Here is an 18,986-nt window from a genome sequence, read left to right as displayed (position 1 = left end):
AACTGGAAACCCAAACCCAACCTAAAATCAAGACTACCCCCCTATTTCCTCTGCTTTAAATAACCCTTGTAAGGCTGTAGCCGTTGAGCCCTGAAAATGTGATGAATCCTCAAAATCTGGTAAAACTGGAACTAACATGCACAAGTTTTTTTTTTCCTCTAACGGAGCATGGGGACAAGCAAGCATCGAATTAAACTCTGAATTGCACCCAAATCAAGTCTGTTTGTAAAGTCGGAAGTTACATTGCATCACGTTGTAATGTCACAGGCACATGAAGGTGAAACACTGAAGAGCGTTCAGGAGTGCATCACTTACGTGTCATCTAGATCTTCAACAAATGCAAGCACCGCTGAACTTAGGAAAGCCACCGCAACTGTAATATAAAAAACAGAAGTACATGTTGTCTTAATGTGAACACAGGCTTTGTCGTTTCTTTTTTCCAGCCCTCCAGCCTGCAGCCTCATGACTGAAGCATCACCAGCTAAAGCTGTCGTCCCAGCTAACTGTGCAACTATTTGCTTAAAGGTTTCAACAACAAGGGCTTTAAGGGTCATTTAAACAGATGCTGACATAACATGTATAGTGTAGAATGAAATGTACACGAAATAAAAAAATGTGAACGCACCTCCACAAAACAGGCGAGCTTTCACTTCTGCCATCGCTTCGACTGGAAACAGCAAGCAGGAAATACAGCTGCTAAATCGGGGCCCTATGCGCATGCGCTGGGACACGCAGCCTCCTGGCGTCAGGCGCCAACAGCTGCCTATTCTTTAACGTTAGGTCTAATATTTAAGACAAACAAATTAAGGACTTATAGCTCGTGCAAAAAATATTTATGTAATATATAACAAAATATTTTTTTCATATTTTATCTTTCCATTAATATCAGTGCATTTTGTTTAAACATTATTCTGGCGGTAATTAGACCATGATAGAAAATTATCTAATGGTATTTGGTGTAGATGTGTATTCTGCATTTTTAAATATTCAGCTATGTTTATTTATCAAACAGGAAGCTGTATATATACAAGTATAAAAATCAGATGAAGAGATACTGATGTTGACTGTCGATACCCGCCACAAGGTGGCACTCTAAGATAATTAAGTCGGGCAATAGGCCAAATCCTTCACTGTGTGTCTTTGACTAAGGTACATGTTGAAATACTATAAAAATACGTTATTCCGAGTGCGGTGCTGCAATAAAAATTATTCTTAAGTGTATTCAGCAACATATGCAACAGCAACATAACTCACTATCATTATCAGTGGTGGACGAAGTATTTTAAAGTATTAAGACCCAATACCACACTGAATATACTCCAGTAAAACTAACAGGACTGGCAGAAGTAAAAGTCCTACATTCAGACCCTTCCTTAAGTAAAATTATCTAAATGTTATCAGCCAAATTGATATAGATAAATATCTATATCAATATTTGATTTCTATTACTGACATACCTGTAATAGTAAAAGTATTTCTAAGAATGAATTTAATTCCCGGGAAGAACAAAATCACATGAACATTTTTTATTGCAAACATATTTGCTCTGAGAAGCTTTGATAATAACAATTAGTATCTAATACTGTCTGAATAGCTTTAACGTTGTTGAACACATAAACTTCATTTCTAAAGGTTAGGATCAACTTTCATTCAGTCTTTTTGACAGATTTACACAAAAAGATCTCACATCACATGAGCACATAAAAAAGAAATTACAATGCATAGGATGGTTAGCTTTACAGAGTGTGGATGAAGCTTACAAAATAAATAGAAGCTTTGTGTTACATTATTTTCATATCATCTGTCACACTGTCCTCCTCAGAATCCTCACACCCCTAAGCTGGCATGATGAGCATCTTGATATGTTTCAAACCTTAACTGAAATGCTTTATTCACTTCACTTCTGTCACTCTACTAAATCAGCTGAGTACCATTTTAGTCCAAACTAACCATAACGCATTACTCAAGCCTCCAAAGGGTCTTGAGGTAGACAGACATCTTAATAGATATTTGATATTTAAATATGAAGTGATGCAGGATTAAAAAAAACATGAAGCAGCTCTTTGAAAAAGAGAAAATCTGACCTTGGCATGAAAGTCAGAAATTCAGTTTCTTTTTATTGAATTTTTTTAATCTTAATTACGTATGCTGTTCTCAGCTTTTATGTCATGAGAATATCCATCAATTCAAAATGTTATTCCTGGACAAAAGCTAAAAGGAAACAGTTCTGCATCCTGAGGAAGACTTGCACTTTCTCATAGGATGAGTGGTGATCATGACTGTGTTATTAAATAGACTCATGTGGGGCGACCGTCCTGTTGAAGTCTTGTGTGCCAAGTTTGTGAGGCTTGAATCCCTTTGTACTTAGAGGGTCAAAAACTGGACACAAGCTGTTAGCCCACATTGTAAGGCAACAACGACTTCTGCATAAACAAAACTGTGAAAACCACAAACACAGACAACACAAATATACATTTCTTTCATCTTTCTCATGAATAAACATACGTAATGCTCCACTGAATTCCACAGTTAAGAGGTGCTATGAGCAGCGAAAGGCACCTCCTCGTGATGGAAGGACCCATAAAACACACAAAAGGCATGAATTTTAATCAAGTGTTTGCCTATTTCACTCAACTCAGTCTATGGAGTTGTGTGAAATAGGTTGTGTGAAATAAGTTTCTGCCTTCTAAGAGGAAGTTTTTCTTCGCTACTGTTGCCAAGTGCTTGCTCATGGGGGCTTTCTGTAAAATCAAACGAAAGAGTTTTGTCTAGACCTGCTCTAATTGGAAAGTGTCATGAGACAAATTTTTGTTATGATTTGGCGCTATATAAATAAATTAAACTGACCTGAATAGAAAGTTTCACTACAGCAAGGTCGTTTGTCTTCTTTAAATAAAGACAGGGTTTGTTTCCCCATTAAAGGCCAAGCTGCAGACTCCCACATGTAGTAAGATTGCAGTCAGCTGTCTGACTGAACCCACACACGTCATCTTGGAGGACGGGTCAGATATGACCTCAGTTGACCCATAAAACAAAGCTTTCTTTGCCTCATTTTATCACTGATCACATGTCAGCAAGAGCTGCGAGATGATTCGGTGCGCCACATTAACGACAGTATTCACGGCTCTGCTCTAACAGATCACAAAATAAAATACACATTACATTGTTATTTAGACAAACAAAAATCTCACCAGCATCCAGAAAGGCAGCATTACGTTCTAACTTTGAAAAGCTTTTGAAAAACTTTGACAATAGTACAAGATCCAAGTGAAACAGAAAAAAATGTGGAATAAAAGCTTTGTTATTCTTGCCTTTTGTTTAATGTTAAATCAAGAAGACTGAAGACCAATATTTGCCCCTATGAGTTCCATTCTTTTATCCTCAGTGGTGATAAAACTCCATCTTTCTGTGTCTGCTAATAAATCCATGCAGGAAAGTTCTAAAGAACCAAAAGGATATCACAGCAACAGAACAGAAATCATCTGATGAATTTCAAGCTGCTATTTTAAAAACAAAATAGTTCCTAAATGCTGGTGGAAATTGCACCATAAACAAATATGACACACAAAGCTTTGTGACAACTTCCTGCATTCTCACAGGAATAAAACACTCGAGTGGTAACACTGTGGATAACACTTCAGAGAGCAGTTTAAATAAAATAAAACAACAACAGGTTTTGCAGATGCATCACGTATCTCCTAACAAACCAGACCAATGCCATCATGGAGATTCACTGGAGAATAAATGCAAAAGATAAAACAACTAGATAGAAAAATAAGTTCTGAAGCAACAGGTCCAATACTGCAAATTATTCTCCAAATTCACGCTGATGTGCAGCTCCCTCCCCCGTGTTTGCAGTCACACTCCAAAACACAGACATCTACATGTTTGATGCAGTTAAATGCTTTTTAAGTGGTCAAGCCGCATTTTTGTGAAACCTCTCCAGATGTTCGTCCTACAAACTGAGGGACTGACCTCCAGTTTCGCTGCCACAGGTTGTGTAGCAGCACAAAAAGCAAAGTCAGCATGACGAAGATTCCGCCATGCTTTTCTTTATTTTTCTTCTACTTCTTCTTCTTCTTTTTCTTCTTCTTGACACAATCAAGTAAGGCTCTGAATGAGGCACACCGGTGATGTTGCTTAATGTGGCAAAAACAAAGTGGAGATTTCTAGAATGAGCAGCAGCAGCAGCAGCAGCATTTACGTGGAGCTGCGATGTGCAGAGTTGCATAGTTTTTTTCAATTTAAATGTATATTCCTCAATGATCGAGTCATATATATTTATCAACAGGCGTCAGTTCCTCATTCCAGGATGTCAGTTTCAAACGGGACCAGATGGTAGTAGGAAAGGTTGGTGACGTATGCTTCTGTTTCTTCATCACATATGTCTGCTTCCATTGGCAAAAACTCAGTCCCATCCTCATATCTGGTGAATAAAATGAAAGACACATTACTCCAAGGACACAATGAACCTGAGCAGTAGAGTCAAAATAGTGAAGCATTTGATTTAAGGCCTTGCAGTAATTGTCTTCATCAACCCAAAGTGACTTCTAGCAAAAGGTCAGTGCAATGCCGTAGTAAAAAATTCAGCTGTTTTAAGAGTGGTGTAGCGTCATTTTGTGTGTGTACCAAGAGGAACATGTTCCTCTTTTGCTTCCTCCACACACCCAGGGAAGGAAGAGGTGCACAGACATACTTCCTGTGGGGGTGGAGGGTCCTGGGGTTACTGTACACTCAAGAGAAAACACTGAAATATTTGTGGGGAAAAAAAGCAGGTAACTAACTAACTCTCAGCCCTTACTGAGTGATCAGCCTCATACTCACGTGTGTTCCACAGAATCAGTGGATGAGGGTCTCTCTTTTTCTTCGGGGACACTGTGATCAAACACAATGGTTTCTGTATTGGCCAGACAGAATCCATTGGACCGCATGATTTCTAAAAAGGTACAGAGTACAAAGCTGGATCAGCTGTGAAGTCATTGTGACATTAGGAAACAGTCTGGGATTACAAAAGACTACTGGATATGCACCCGATATCTTGATCGGACTCTGAAAGCAGGGCTGGATTCTGTGGACTTTGTCATTCCTCAGCACCTGGTCCAGCGGTGATCGCTCAAAGAAAGTCAACATCACCTCTGACCTGGAATACTGTAGAGTCAGGTGTTTAGTCATTTAGCCTACACAGCTGTAAATTATCAAACATCTAACTTTTACCCTCATTCAAGAGGTGTCATGAAAATCTTCTAATGCACAGTGAATATGCTATTAAAGTCTCAATATAAGATATTCTTTGATGGGTAAGAATTGAAGGACTGACCTTGCATGGCATGTTGATGGCATTCTTCAGTAGTCTTTCCACTTCATTCAGTTTCTCCTCGATGTCACTTGCTTCTTTGATTTTTACCAGGCCTGAAACAAACAAATATGAGCATCTGAAGTCATCAGCTCAGGATTTAGAAGTAGAGTTTACAGTTATAGATACACCTGTACACACTACTGAAATTCAATAGAATAGGTTTTTGACACCTCTATGGTACATAAAATGTAACAAACCAATTGGATAAACCCTAGAGGGTTCCCTTCCAGTGGTGCAAATGCAAAGCAGTACCATACAGTGCATACATCCCTGCATCACTGAAAAGGGTTTTAAACTAAATGCATCATGACTTGTTTTTGTGCTTGTTTTCCCCGTCCCTGCAGTGCAATTTAACAGTATCAATAGCCACAGCCCAGAAAATAACATAAAAAATGTAAAAAAAAAAAAAAAAAAAATCATATTAACAATAAACACTGAACTGAATAGTCGTATGCACCAAGAAACTGCTCCAAAATCAAAATGTGTAACTATTTCTGTGCTGCTGCGATAAAAAAAGGCAGCTGCTATGACCTTTACCGCCAGCAGTTATCTGTCCAGATGGTCAGGGCACAAAAAAGCAGGCAGGTTTAAAAGGTTACCACAAACACAAGAGAAAAGGACTCTTTAATACAGTAACCTTTTTATTAACAATGCCCCCTGATATTTACCTCAAAGTAGAAGAACGTGGAACTGTAAATATGGCAGTGTGATTGCTAACACTAGTGAATGGCAGTAGTAACAGAGGAAAGTAATAACAGTGTACCATGTCTGTGATAATGTGTTAATGCTGCATAAAACGAGAAAGGCAATTCAAGAGGCAGTGCAGAGTGTAAAATCAGCACTATTAGGAATCCAAGACAACCGCCCACGCGAGCGAGAAGTCGCCGAAGCATCATTTACTGCCATGCTGACAAAGGGATGTGGTGGAGAGGATAATGATGAAGGCTGCAGTCACGCTGATGAGGCTCTGTCTCATGTAAGTGGCACTGACACAATCAATTCACACAGTGGTTACTGTTACATGGAAGCACTGAGTAAGAGACTCTGAGGCAATACCATGACAGTCACAGTCTCATCCATTTGTAATGTCCAGCAGTGATGACATCATACCCACAGGGATGTGAAGAGAGACCGGGCTCTTCAGTCATCACCGGGAACTAAGTGAGACTCCCACCCAGTCTGAACCTTGTACCTCCACATCATGTTCTTCTGTTTAACTTACAAAGTCCCTTTAAGACCTGCTTATCAGTATTCTCTGTTGATGTGACAAATAACATTTTTAAGACTTATACTGATATACTGTGTTGCATTGCCAGAACAAAACAGCTCTGAAGGTGAATGACAATACAGGCTCTTTCGTACTTAGTATGTTTTCCTTCTGATTAAAACAAACCTAATAACAGTGAGTGTGTCTGTTAAATGAAGGCAATTGTACAGACTACAAGTTGAGAGTTGTTCAGACTGTTTTCATGTAGCTGTGCTCTTGAAATAACCTCTAGGACACCAGCAGTAGACTGCCGGAATGTTTATTTCATTAAAGAATATTGGAAACTACACCAATAGTTTAATCTGTGTTGTTACAGTGCATGTCATCTTGTGGAATGGTTGATCTCACGGTTGATTTAGAGGTAGATTTGGTACTAAAAACAGAGCCTTGACAAGCTTCAGGTCAGTTAAAAGCCTGGATAATAACTTTACTTCCGAGACTTTAAACTGCACTCAGTGTTGTTATTTGTTGTCCTTGTGAAAAGATGAATTAAGTTTCTGTCCTGCCACGTACGGTGCTAATGTGTTAAAATGAGTGCACGTTATTTATTGGGTGCAGGCACACAGTGCAACCAGGGTGCAATTGGAAACAGGGTGGGGTTAGGAGGAATGTATTATCCTGTGTTATCAGATGCTGTGTTGGAGAAGTCCTCTAAACCCATTAAAAATCTGTTTTTCCCTAACAACAGTTTGGTCACAATGTGGAAAGTCCAGAGGAGCCGGGGACAAAACTTGTCTGGGACATACAGAATTACACGTCAATATATCGGAAATCTCGTTGTACCTGTACAATGACAATAAAAGCTTTCTATTCTATTCTATTCTGCAGCCCATATATATACACACACACAGGATATACATATACAGATATGCTTGTAGTGTAAACAAAATAAAAATAAAATCAGGAATGAGATGCAGTGTCTTGCAGGTAACATTTATATTCCAGCGTCCCCTCCTCCCACTGTGGCATACAGCAAATCACCAGTTTCATCTATAAAAACTATGAAAAATTAATCGGGGTATATTTCTCTCAGATTCACTATGACACCATATGGAATTGTAGTGTTAGGGTTCATCACTTAAGTTTTCGAATTGTACACTGAGGTTCTGTCTGTTCTGTCCGCTACTGTTTACCAGCCACTTCAAGCGAAACTATGCTGTGTTCAAGTCATCCTCAGACATGTTATGTAATCAGTGTGATCAGATGTTGTAAGTACCTGCTGTTTCTCAACTATCCTCTGCTTGGTTCTGATAGTCACATGTCAGCAGCCTAACATTTTATCAGCTAACCACTAACTCTCTGCAGTTTCGTCAACATGTTATTTCCGTACACTTCAGTCAACAAGCGGAGAGCCTCAGTAAGTCTCCATGTACATGCAAAGATCAGGCTCTGTTACACACATTTCTTGTACCACTTACTGTACTAGTACCAGTACTGCCTGTGGCTGTGTATCCAAAATCACCGCCTCATGCACTATATTTACTTAATGACATTTCTAACAGTAAAATCAATGACACCCCCCAAAGCTGTCATGAGTACTCAAATTAAAATATTAGTATAGTTGTTTATTTACTGAAACAAACAGGTAAGTTTAAAGGTAAGTTTGCATGACACTCACTAAGCAGCTCCTTAGTTATTTCTTTTTAACTGACCACACAAATAACACAAACTCAGAGCTCTTTAAGTGAGACTCAGTATCGTTACATAGACTTTAAAGGAACAGTTTGAGAAAAACAAAAGGGAGCAGACAGACATGACCTTTTGCACTGGTTTGCCTATAGTTACCCCGTAAGCTTACCAAATAACAAGTTTGTTTAACTGATGGGTAAAAAACAGGATGTTGGGGGGTGTTGGCAAGTTAAATACTAAACTCTTTTCTTGTTCATACACAGTAACTTCTCGGAGTGTTTAATGATTACATGTGGTTTTCACACATTGGTTTTTGTTCAGATTAAACTACAAAAATGCTAACAGGAGGTGCTGGTATTCTGTTACTTTCAGACAAAGCAAGATTAGGTCTTTCACCCTGTAACCAGTCTTAATGCTAAGCTAGGCCAACTGGTTGCTAGCTGTAGCTTCATTTCTAGCAATCAGTCTAAAAAAGATTTTCTCATCTGACTTTTGCTTAAAAGTGTCCGTGCTTATTTCCAAAAGAGGTTATTATTCCATCAGAGCTGCACATTAAACACGTGCAAAAGACGGTTTCATACTGTGCAGTTGCATGAAATTAACCACTTTCAGGTTCAACAATTCCTAAATGGAAGGAAACGTGTAGAATCTGTGAAATGTACTCTATAACAAACATTAGATTTAGAAAAACATGATGACTCATTAAGTGTCCAAAATTAAAGTAGTCATATGTATTTCTTCCAAAGCAAGCAGTGAATGACTGTAAGAGGGAGTGATTTCTTGTGTCGACGTGCCTCTGTGGAATCTGGCTCACATGGAATGTGAGCAATCACTTCCTGTCTGTGTTCACTCTTGGGTCATATGTAAGGTAAGTGTTATGGGTCCTTTGCAGACCAGAGTGACTAAATATGGCAAGACCACTCCTATCTCTCTCTCTCTCTCTCTCTCTCTCTCTCTCTCTCTCTCGCTGCCTCTTTCATAATGACATCAGTCTGAAAGCTCTGCACGTCTTCCTTGTTGCCAAGGCGCTGCACAGGAAGAGGGAAACATGAGCAGAAACTGGAGCAAGTGGACTGAAAAAGGCCAGAGTTACATTTTTTACTGGGGATTTTAAATGTGAGTGCCAATTACAAGGAATGCAAATGCAATATTGAACACAGGCAAGAATTAAGGAAAGACCCCGTGGCTTGCTATCCATCAATGAAATTGTCAAACAAGCTTGAGTCAATGAGGTGACTGATGATGTCTCCTTCGGTGCTCCAGCTCACAGCTCCATTTCACTTTGAGCTGTAATATGAAATGTGACAGACAGTAAAAAAATAAGTTTCAAGTGACTCATGAGATCTGAAATGTCTCTTCCCAAAATGCAATGCACACTGCACTGGCAGCGGCAAAGTACCGAGCTGTCAACAACCTCGTCAGCTATTTCTGTGCATGGGCAGGAAGCACAGCTTTCCAGTCGCCACTAAAGGGATGTTTCCACAACATTCATATAGGCTCAGTGGGTAGAGACAAAAGGGAAGTGCCAAGGAGACTGTGTGGGGAGATCACAAACACAGAACAGGCTGGGAGCTCTGCCAAACCTGTTGGCAGGGCCACAGTGTCAAAGATCCAATCCCTGAGGGTCAGAAGTTTGGGCTGAATATGGCAAAAAACTTTCTCAAGTTTTAAAATGGGACTAGCAGGAGACATCACATCATCTTTTCATAAACCTGTTATTATTTTTTTAAGTTATTTTTCATGGATGGTTAGAAATCATTCACGTTTCATTTGCTCAAAGTAATGAAATGAAAATTGAATCCTTCAGTTTGTCTAAACAAAAGAACCTGGAGATATCTTCTTTCTTTTTTTTTTGCAAGACTGACTGATTACTGTGTCTACTGTTAAATGTCAACATTTTAGTCTGAATCTGGCACACCACCCAGAACTGCCACATTGCAGCAGGGTATATATATATCGTAGTCCTAGTCTTTTCTCTGTAAAGACTGCATTAGATATTATGAATGTGTGTGTCGTTGTCAAAGTGCTGGCCTCAGAACCAAATTAATGGCTGACCAAAACAGCCTGGTAACATCCACCCCTCCTAAATTGCTAAGATATGTATCAGATATAGAGAGGTAATTTCCACATGGAAGGCAGCATTGGTCCTTGTGTGTGTGTGTGTGTGTATGTGTGTATGCCCATGGGAAATCCAACTTATAGGCCATAAAAAGGTGAAAGTAGACCTAACTGACCATAAAGCCTTTCAGTTCCCAAATACTGAAGAGTATTTAGAAACATGCTGTCAGCAAGTTGGCTTGTGGTCTCCAGGCAATGTGATAGGTCTGCTAATGTGACTTTGTTAAATATTAACCTGTCCAAACAGAAGCATCTGAGTCCAGGCTATGAGACAGTTTAGTTCAGATTAGTCCCAAGTCTTTAGTGATTATGTTTACTTGTATTTTGCTGTCCTCAACTTACATAGTGGAGTGACGCTTAGTCGTTAGCAAATATCAAATCAGACCCAAAGCTGATGTATCTAGAAATAAATACCCTTTTGGTTCTCAACTGTACATTAAAGATGTATAATTTTACTTCACACAGATGGTTAGGCAACAGGCTCCAACTCTAATCCCCCCAAAATGCAAAGAAAACAAACATTTCCAAAAGCACAAACCAGCAGTGCTGTTGGTGTGCTATCTGAGGCTAAAGGTAAACAGGAATATCATTTTGCAGGGGGGGGTTTTCCTGTGCAGGCAGAAACAAAGTTTCCTCCCCCGGTGCTGGGAAAATTTGTAGTAGATCCAAAGACACAAAACCTAAACTTTCTAACAAGTCCAAAGAAGTGATAAAAGTAGCATAATTACAGCTTTTGAAAATTTGTGCATTTCTGTTGCAGCTCAGTGGAGGATTTTACTGATGAGCTGAAACTATTAGTTCAGCAAAGCAAGGCTAAAAAATAAGCTAAAATTTGTGTTATTTAAGCAAAAATGCCATACATTTACTAATTCAGTTAAAAAAAATAGTAGCTAGATGTGCAGAAAGTTGTGTGTGTGTGTGCGTGTGTGTGCGTGCGTGTGTGTGGGGGGGCTTCTCTGAACAGATACGCCTGTGATCAGAATTAAAATCAAGCTATATAGAAAGCTATCTTATTTGTGCTTCTCTGTGAATTTATTAAATTCTCCATCGTCACCTCCTGCCATTTAACTGTCACATTTCTGGTAAACCAACCTTCTATCAGTGGACACTTGGACAGGTCCCTTCTGTCCTCGGGAAACGACTCTACCAGCCTTTTCAACAGCCGCCCCAGATCGGAATAACTTCGATGCAAGTATAAAATGTTCCTGTCGGACCACTCTGTCCTGATCTCGAAAAAGTCCTCTTCCTCTCCCCGCTGGCTGATGATGAGCCTCCGGATCCCGTTGACCCAGCAGTCCCGGACAAACATGTTGACCAGCGACGTGCCTTCAAACACAGCCGATGCCATTCCGCAGACGTCAGTCCAGCATGCTGGGGCGGGTCGGCGGACAGCAGGAGAAGTCGACGCCGCACTAATGTGGAAATAGACGATCTGGGCAGCGAAGAAAGTGAACTTCGGCAACTTTTTCTTCGGTCGGTGAGCTTGTGCGCGAGCGGGAGGAGGAGGAGGAGGAGGGTGATGATCGCTCACATCACAAGCGTGATCTCAAACGTGGCATGATTTGAGGAAAAAATAGACACGGGCTTTTGGGTCTAAAAATACCGCCCCCAAATAGATTTGACAAAATCGATCCAACATCCTTTTTTTTTTGTTTTTTCTTCTCACAGCCGAATGAAAAGTGCACCTTCTCTCAAACCAAAGTGCTGCTCCCTCCTCCGGTCTCCCGTTACTTTTCTAAATCCAAAACATTTCAGTTCACGCTGTCTGGGGAGGCAGTTGCTCGCCTTTCAGCACAGCTTCCTCCCCTCTCCTTCCTCCCTCCCTTCCTCCCTCCTTGACAACAGGGTATTATGATGCAAAGAATGCAAGGGGCTGTCCATCTCCTTATTTATCATCAGGAGAAATGGCTTATTTTCCTCTTTTCTTTACTTAAATATAGCTTTAATAGCTCTCTGTCCTCCGATCAGTGCACTTAATCCTGAAATGAGATGTTAGGAGATGACCACAGGAAAAATATCTGAGGAGAGGTTGCTAAAATGGATGTTGCTCACAAAGCCCGACCACTCAAACCCAGCAGTTCTTGTGCCAGATGACGAGCATTAACTTTTGCCTCTGCAAGAACTCCACAAAATACAAGCATTTTAACCAATATCTGACCACAGCAAAATAAAAAAAAGATGCACCGACTTAAGAAGGGAGCACAGTTTATCTAATGTTTAACTGAGAGAAGGGGCAGAGACCAGTATGGAGCTTTACAGGAAGTCACGGCCAAGTCAAGTACTGACAGTTGAGATGTAATTAGCCATGGGAGAAGGACTGTCTGCAAACTGTTCTCGTAAGACCAATTCATAGCAATAAAGTTCAGGAAATAGCATGTTAATTGCGACTGAAAGCAAGCTGTAAAACACTCCTAACTGGACAGGCACATAAATCTGTAGAGAAAACTGAAAACTGTACTGCTGAGATCAGAGAAAGCAATCCTGCAGTAATGTGCGCCATACATTTTATGAGATGGAGCGGATGGTTGCTGACAAAGTCTCCTCCCGTGCACCCTTTGAGCCTGCAATCACACCTTTGTGAGCGCTTCATTCTCGTTATTGCAAATGTAAGGACCAAAGAGGGCAATGCGACCAAGCAGTCAAACTGTCCAAAGAGGCCACAGGCGACAGTTTCACATTCAGCTGTTCAGCTCATTGTTGGCAGTGAGGAGACATAATAGAAGTGACACTTACAAACTATCTGCAAGTGGAAGATGTTGCTACAGCTTAGAAACAGAGAAACTGATAAATACAGGAAACATTATTAAGATCTCGACCCAGTGGGGGATTTTTCAAGTTCTCTGGGAATCAGTATCGTCAGTATCGGCCACAGACGTGACGTTTCTCTGTAATTTCCAGTGTGATTCTTCAATTGAGTTGTTGTCTAAAATATAATGTCTAAAAATATAAACCACTTATTGAAAGTGTTTTTCATAGAGCAGAGCTTTGCTTTGAGCATATCCACAGCTTGTAAAATGAAAATTATATTTGTAGTCTGTGATTTCCCCTGTAAAATTGCTGAGTAGCCAACATGTTCGACTGCCTGAATTAAATCTTGCTTCATGAGAATAATGCCTGAAGTAGCATGTATGACTGTGTTTATGATTATAAACACAGGTGTACTTTTAGCAGTATTCCACTTAGTAACATTTCCACATCCTCTTTTGTAGTACTTGGATCCCCATTGGACTTCATGAGCAGTTAAGTGTATTAAATATTGAGAACTGTAGCTCGTTAAATGGAAAGAACAGAATCCCATGAGCTCCTTCAGATATTGCTGTCCACGCTGCACCGCAACTGTTAACCCGTGTCATTACAATAGTAGAAATGATACGGTGGGAAGAAAATTGCTGTGATGCGCTGTAATATTAGCTCAGATCATCACTGAATGTTGGCTTGTCATGTCGTGGTTACGGTTTGAGTTGTAGTTTTATACAAACCTTTTACAGACGTAAAGCTGAATCAACACAAGCTGTCCTTCTGCTCCCGGTTGGTCTTCATAGCACAAACGTATCTACGGATAGTGAGGGTCTGGTTTATGGTTCTGACTATGAGTTCAGCCTCAGCGGAGATTCCTTATGCTGCACATTTCATTTTAAGCACGAGTGATTAGAGGATGATTGCATTACACACAGAAACCGCTTCAGTATTATCAGAAAGCCCCTTGTCCCCTTGTGTAATAATAGGATCTGTCTGTTTTCAGCAGGCCTTCAATCTGTGGTTTGGCCACATTTACACAGTCAGCACATTCTGTCTCAATACCCCATTCCAGTATAATTCTTGTGAAAGAGTAAACTTCAAATGGAAAAATAGACTTTTGCCCACTCATCCCCATCCTTAAAAGCTTTCTCGTGCAGAATCCTAACCACATTTGTCTTCCATGACAAGAGAGCTGATGTCCAAACTCGGGGAGGGGGGGGGGGGGAGTTGGGCTGGTTAAGAGAGCAAGAGCAATTGTTGAAAGCTGTTTTGTTTGACTGGAGACTGATGTTTCACCAGATAGACGACAGTTTATTTGTGTGTGCTCAAATGTCCTCTCTGGATAGAAAGATATGAAACTGCTGCCTCCCTCCATGCTGACTCCGTAGGCTACTTTTGATGGACTAATTTAGGTTTAAACTGATTATTTGGATTTGGCTAAAGTAGATTCTGAGTTTAGCGTTTGCAACAATATGACATCATGAAAGACTTACAGGTTAAGTTTTGCATTTTGGGGAAGACTTCTAGCAGTTAGACGAGTCTCACGTCTGTCTATTAAATATGATCCTGGAGCCAGTAGGTGCTTAGAGTAGTTTACCATCAAAGCGGGAAACAGAAGGAAATGGCTATCCTGGCAAATTTTTAAAAATATACCTGGCACCTGCCAATAATGTCCATTAATCAATACCATAGTCTCAGCTGGTTGTTGGTATGTTGGTAAACATAAAAAACTTGCAGAGGTACATGCAGATTTCCCTGCATTCCAGTGACATTTTTGACTCTTAATCCAACGCCAAGTCTGGAAGTGCTCAAAATTAAACAAACTATATAGCATAATACGTGACGTGGTCCAGCTCATAGTGGATGTTTCCCTTGTGACCTGGGTGGTGAACTTACAGCACAGTTAAACACTGAACTTTGGGGGCCTTAATTAAAGTAAAACTTTTACACCCATGTCTAATTATGCGGATAAGAGGAGGAAAATGAGGCCTTCTGCATCTTCTCTTTTCTAATTTGTCACTCCCTCCATACCGCCACACCCTGGACCTACAGTGATGGCGTTAACACAGATGTCACCAATCAAGCAGCCTGCCACTAATTAAATGAAGAAGTGCAGATTTTAACATTAAAATCAGCTGTGATGACAACAGAGAAATGACCACCAGTTTCAAAGTCTCCAGCTGAGAACATGTTTCCTCATATCTTCTCTTGAGGCAAATATAAATTTCAGCCTCTTGACAAGGCCATATGCTCAGGTCGTACTCCCGGACCTGCTTGTCAGCCTTTGTAAATCTTACGCCAGCCGCTGTTCTTTCAGAAAATCAAACACTGGGGGCTCATAAAGCAAATATGCTGAGAAAGGAAGAGAAAACAAAGAAGAACATAAAGATGGACACATCTGTCATGGAACAAAGAACATCTGCGTTGATGGAAGCAGGCCTTCCCTTTTCATTGAGGAGCATTGTGAGCTGTGGCAGAGCTGCACTCGGAGGAAGTCATTCTGAGCCATAACTCTGCTTTCGTCCACAGCAGCAAACAAAACCCAGTGAAGAGTGCAAGGACTGGGGTGACAGCGGGTTAGCGAACTGTTTGAGTGTTTTTAACAGGCTGTATAATGGACTGTGGTTGTCTTTAGTATGCATCTGTTGGACCTCATGTTTTATAGCTCCATCCTTATTGTGTAAGCTTGGAGAGCAGAGCAGCCGTACGACTCAAGGCAGACATAATGTCTGTTTCCTTTATTTCCTCAGTTTGCTTTTGAATATTGTTCCATCTCCAAAGTAATCAGTCAAACTGTGGACGACTGCCCTACGTCCTGAGCTACAGCTGCCACAAATGTACATATGTATGGCTAAGAAGATAAAGCTGCATATTAATTCATATGACATGCAAGGTGTTGTCTTTGTTATCATCATTTAGTGTGCTGTGTGTTTTATGTGCTGAATAATTAGAACTGTCATCAGGGCATGGGTCTTGTTCCAACACTTATTGTGATAGATGATGATTATGATGCTTATGGTAAATTAAATATACAAACCTTCTACTGCTTTTTTATATTATATAGCGTTGTCTATATTTATATTTATTTTGTTAGGTAATTGGGCTTATACCGGGACCGGGGAAACTAATTTCATTCCACTCATGTTCTACGTGTGTGAAATGACAATAAAGCTCCTTGAATCCTCCTTGAATCCTTAAATTTGTGTATGGGTGAATGCAAAGTGCAGCAACAAGATGATGATAATAATATGGTCAGCTTCTTCACATTAAAAGTTCAGCACTGAGGAAACGCCGTTCATCAACTCTGACATCACTGATGTAAACACAGTCCGCCTCCCCTCATCCCGCCAGGGTCCTGTGCACTGTCGGCTTGCAACACCGTTTTGATCATTGGTGTGCAGCAGCTCGGTGATGGATGTTGTGGTGGAGACAAGTCTCTGTAAACATTTGGGCACAGCAGTGTCTGATTTTCCATTGCTTAGCCAACCAGAGTCCATATTCATCCATTTCTTTTTCCTACAACCAAACATTAGCCAGGAGCAGCACCTGAAGTCCAAGCTGAGATTATGTATCATAATGTTGCTTTGTTGGGAGCAGTGACTTCCTGGAGTCTTCCCCTTTTGCCTGGAAAACTCACAATGACAAGACTCCAGGACACACTTGCTGTTTCTATCTGTGTTTATGCTATAAGCTAAGCTAAGAGTCCAGCTTGATACTCAAGGGACACACCTGAGAGTGGCATTAATCTTCACAACCCAAGAGCAAGCTATTTCCCAAAATGTCACACTGCTCCTTTAAGGTTTAAAACCTTCAGGGTAAGATATTTTAAACCACATAGTTCAAAGTCATGTACTTGAAGTATTATCTTTTGTCATCGCCTGAAACATAAAGCTTCTTCTTCACAAACTGGCAACATTATGACACGTAGTTCTACAGTTTCTTCTCCAGACTGCACAGCAGCACATATTAACCACATACTGTACAGGTCCATGATTTACTGGGCACACTGAGACAGACGTCTCAGCTAATGGAATAGCTAATGTCTCTGTGACCGACACTTTAATCTGGGGTGAGACCTCTTGCCTGCAACTTCACCACATAAATCTGAGATATACTGTACAGAAAAATGCCCAGACTGTGAGTTACAGCTTTCTGTATACTGTGTACCCACTATATCATGTTCTTTTTTATATATTTTTGCAGAAATTTACTTAATCATCTGAAACATAATCAAAGGGAACATTTTAGTTTTAGTCTTGTCTACGCCAAGCAGGAAGTCATCATGTTAAAACACGTGAGGATAATGATAACACCTGCAGGACTGTCATCTGCCGAAAGCACTCGTGCCATCTGCCAGGATGTCAACATTAATGCTGTGATATCTACACGCCTCCATTACTCTCACACTGCTGTGAATAAGCAACCACAGGTGCCTCACAATAACATGATTTACTGCGTCATATAAGACTGTCAAGCGTGGATAATAACCGTCACTTGGATGCTCTTGCATCGTTGATTATCGTGTGATTTCGCTGAGCTGCATTAGACGGAACTGCTTACTTTATAGATTTTCTTGCAACTTTTGGTGTTACAGCATAATGTCTCTGAGCTGTGTTTTGAATTTTATTTGAGACAACACAAAGTCACATGTATTTCTACCCTCTTCAGCTGATAATCACACTATGCGGTTTCATTTCTGAGAATTAACATCTCTAGTAATTTTCACCTTAGAATTTCTGATGAGTATCGGCAAACCCATCAAACCCGAGGCTACAATCACACTTACACATACAGAAGTAGAACTTGCATATCTTATTATGATGCAGCACAAATTCAACCATATCTAGCTGTTACAAACAACAATATACTTCCTTTGCGAATGATAGGTGTCTTTGCGCTTGTTTCTGCAGCGTGAAACAGCGAATTTCATCTTAAACCAAGATATTTCTTCCTCAAGTAGTCAGCTTTACAATACATACTATAAATATATATAAGTCAAAATGATTTGTTGCAGCCAACAAATTTCCGTTAATACCCGAAAAGGTATTTTTCTGAGACAATGCTGTTAAATTAATCATGAAGGATAAATGGGATGCAATACTGCAGCATCAACATATTCAGATACTTTCTTGCTGAATCAATTAGACCTACATTTAAAGCAACAGAAAGTTTAACATCAGATGAAATTAAACACATACACTTCAATGAAGTACAGAAGCAGTCTTTTTTACAGCAGTACAACATCTGCTCTAGACTCACTCATATGAATACATTTTAACAGACCAACAAATACACTGAAAATCAATACAGTGCTGATCTTCCTTTAACAATGCTGTGCACAAGGAGAGAATGTTTTCCATTTGAATCTGTCACGTAGCATTTTCTTGAGCATACCAATAGGGCAACATGAGGAGCACATCCCCCATGTGCTCCCCTTGGTGTTTGAGGGGCCCACAAAACCACATGATCCACCAATTGCTTTCCAAGGCCATCCTGTGGTATAAGCAAACAAGCAACCTCTTACAATATGCCCCTTGCTCATCCAAGGCTGCTGGTGCAATTTTTCGTGTGTTTAACACAGAGTTACAAAAAACTGGAGGCAATCAATAGATCAGTTTATCAGCTTTGTAATTATTAACAACCAAGAATGATTTTTTGCAGTCTTTGGCTTTGTCTTGTCCCAGGTCTGTCCTGTCGGCATCACCCTGTCAAGTCATGTCACTTGTCAGCTTCATTTTTTTAAGTCTTTAAGTGTTAATATATTGACGCAAATGATGGTGAAAATCCTTTTGAAAACTATACAAGCACACACCCTGGTGGACAAAAAAACCCCACACATTTCAGTGTGCAAATCCTGGTTGCAGTGCGCCGCCGCCA

The 18,986-nt window shown here is 40.2% G+C and overlaps 2 protein-coding genes across 3 annotated transcripts in view; both read right to left on the bottom strand.

Moving 5' to 3' along the window:
• Positions 1-762, bottom strand: part of tmx3b (thioredoxin related transmembrane protein 3b) — a 31,201-nt gene extending 30,439 nt beyond the window's left edge. Inside the window, exons 1-2 of one of the 2 annotated variants that reach the window (XM_046371213.1) lie at positions 626-762; positions 316-373 (exon numbers count right to left, since the gene is read on the bottom strand). In XM_046371213.1, coding sequence (XP_046227169.1) covers positions 316-373; positions 626-719 — 152 coding nt within the window. In that variant the 5' untranslated portion in view covers positions 720-762. The remainder of the gene's footprint in view (positions 1-315; positions 374-625) is intronic. The other variant, XM_046371212.1, reaches the window with a different exon arrangement.
• Positions 763-4,071: 3,309 nt separating this feature from the next.
• pxdc1b (PX domain containing 1b) lies at positions 4,072-12,178 on the bottom strand. The gene is made up of 5 exons (XM_046371653.1): positions 11,463-12,178; positions 5,318-5,409; positions 5,031-5,148; positions 4,825-4,936; positions 4,072-4,426 (listed from the first exon to the last, which is right to left on the bottom strand). The coding sequence occupies exons 1-5, from the start codon at positions 11,716-11,718 to the stop codon at positions 4,303-4,305; spliced, it is 702 nt and encodes a 233-aa protein (XP_046227609.1). The 5' UTR covers positions 11,719-12,178; the 3' UTR covers positions 4,072-4,302.
• Positions 12,179-18,986: the final 6,808 nt, after the last annotated feature.

Source organism: Scatophagus argus, chromosome 18 (genome assembly GCF_020382885.2).
Source record: "Scatophagus argus isolate fScaArg1 chromosome 18, fScaArg1.pri, whole genome shotgun sequence".
NCBI lineage: Eukaryota > Metazoa > Chordata > Actinopteri > Scatophagidae > Scatophagus > Scatophagus argus.
This window is presented reverse-complemented; position numbering and strand designations above follow the sequence as displayed.

Bases quoted from the DNA above. Each gene is read 5' to 3' on its own strand.
- pxdc1b (XM_046371653.1), bottom strand. From the start codon at position 11,718: ATGGCATCGGCTGTGTTTGAAGGCACGTCGCTGGTCAACATGTTTGTC. The intron at 5,410-11,462 runs GTTGGTTTACCA...TGTTTGTTTCAG, and splicing joins CAAGTGTCCACTGATAGAAG to GCCTGGTAAAAATCAAAGAA. The intron at 5,149-5,317 runs GTCAGTCCTTCA...CTGACTCTACAG, and splicing joins CCATCAACATGCCATGCAAG to TATTCCAGGTCAGAGGTGAT.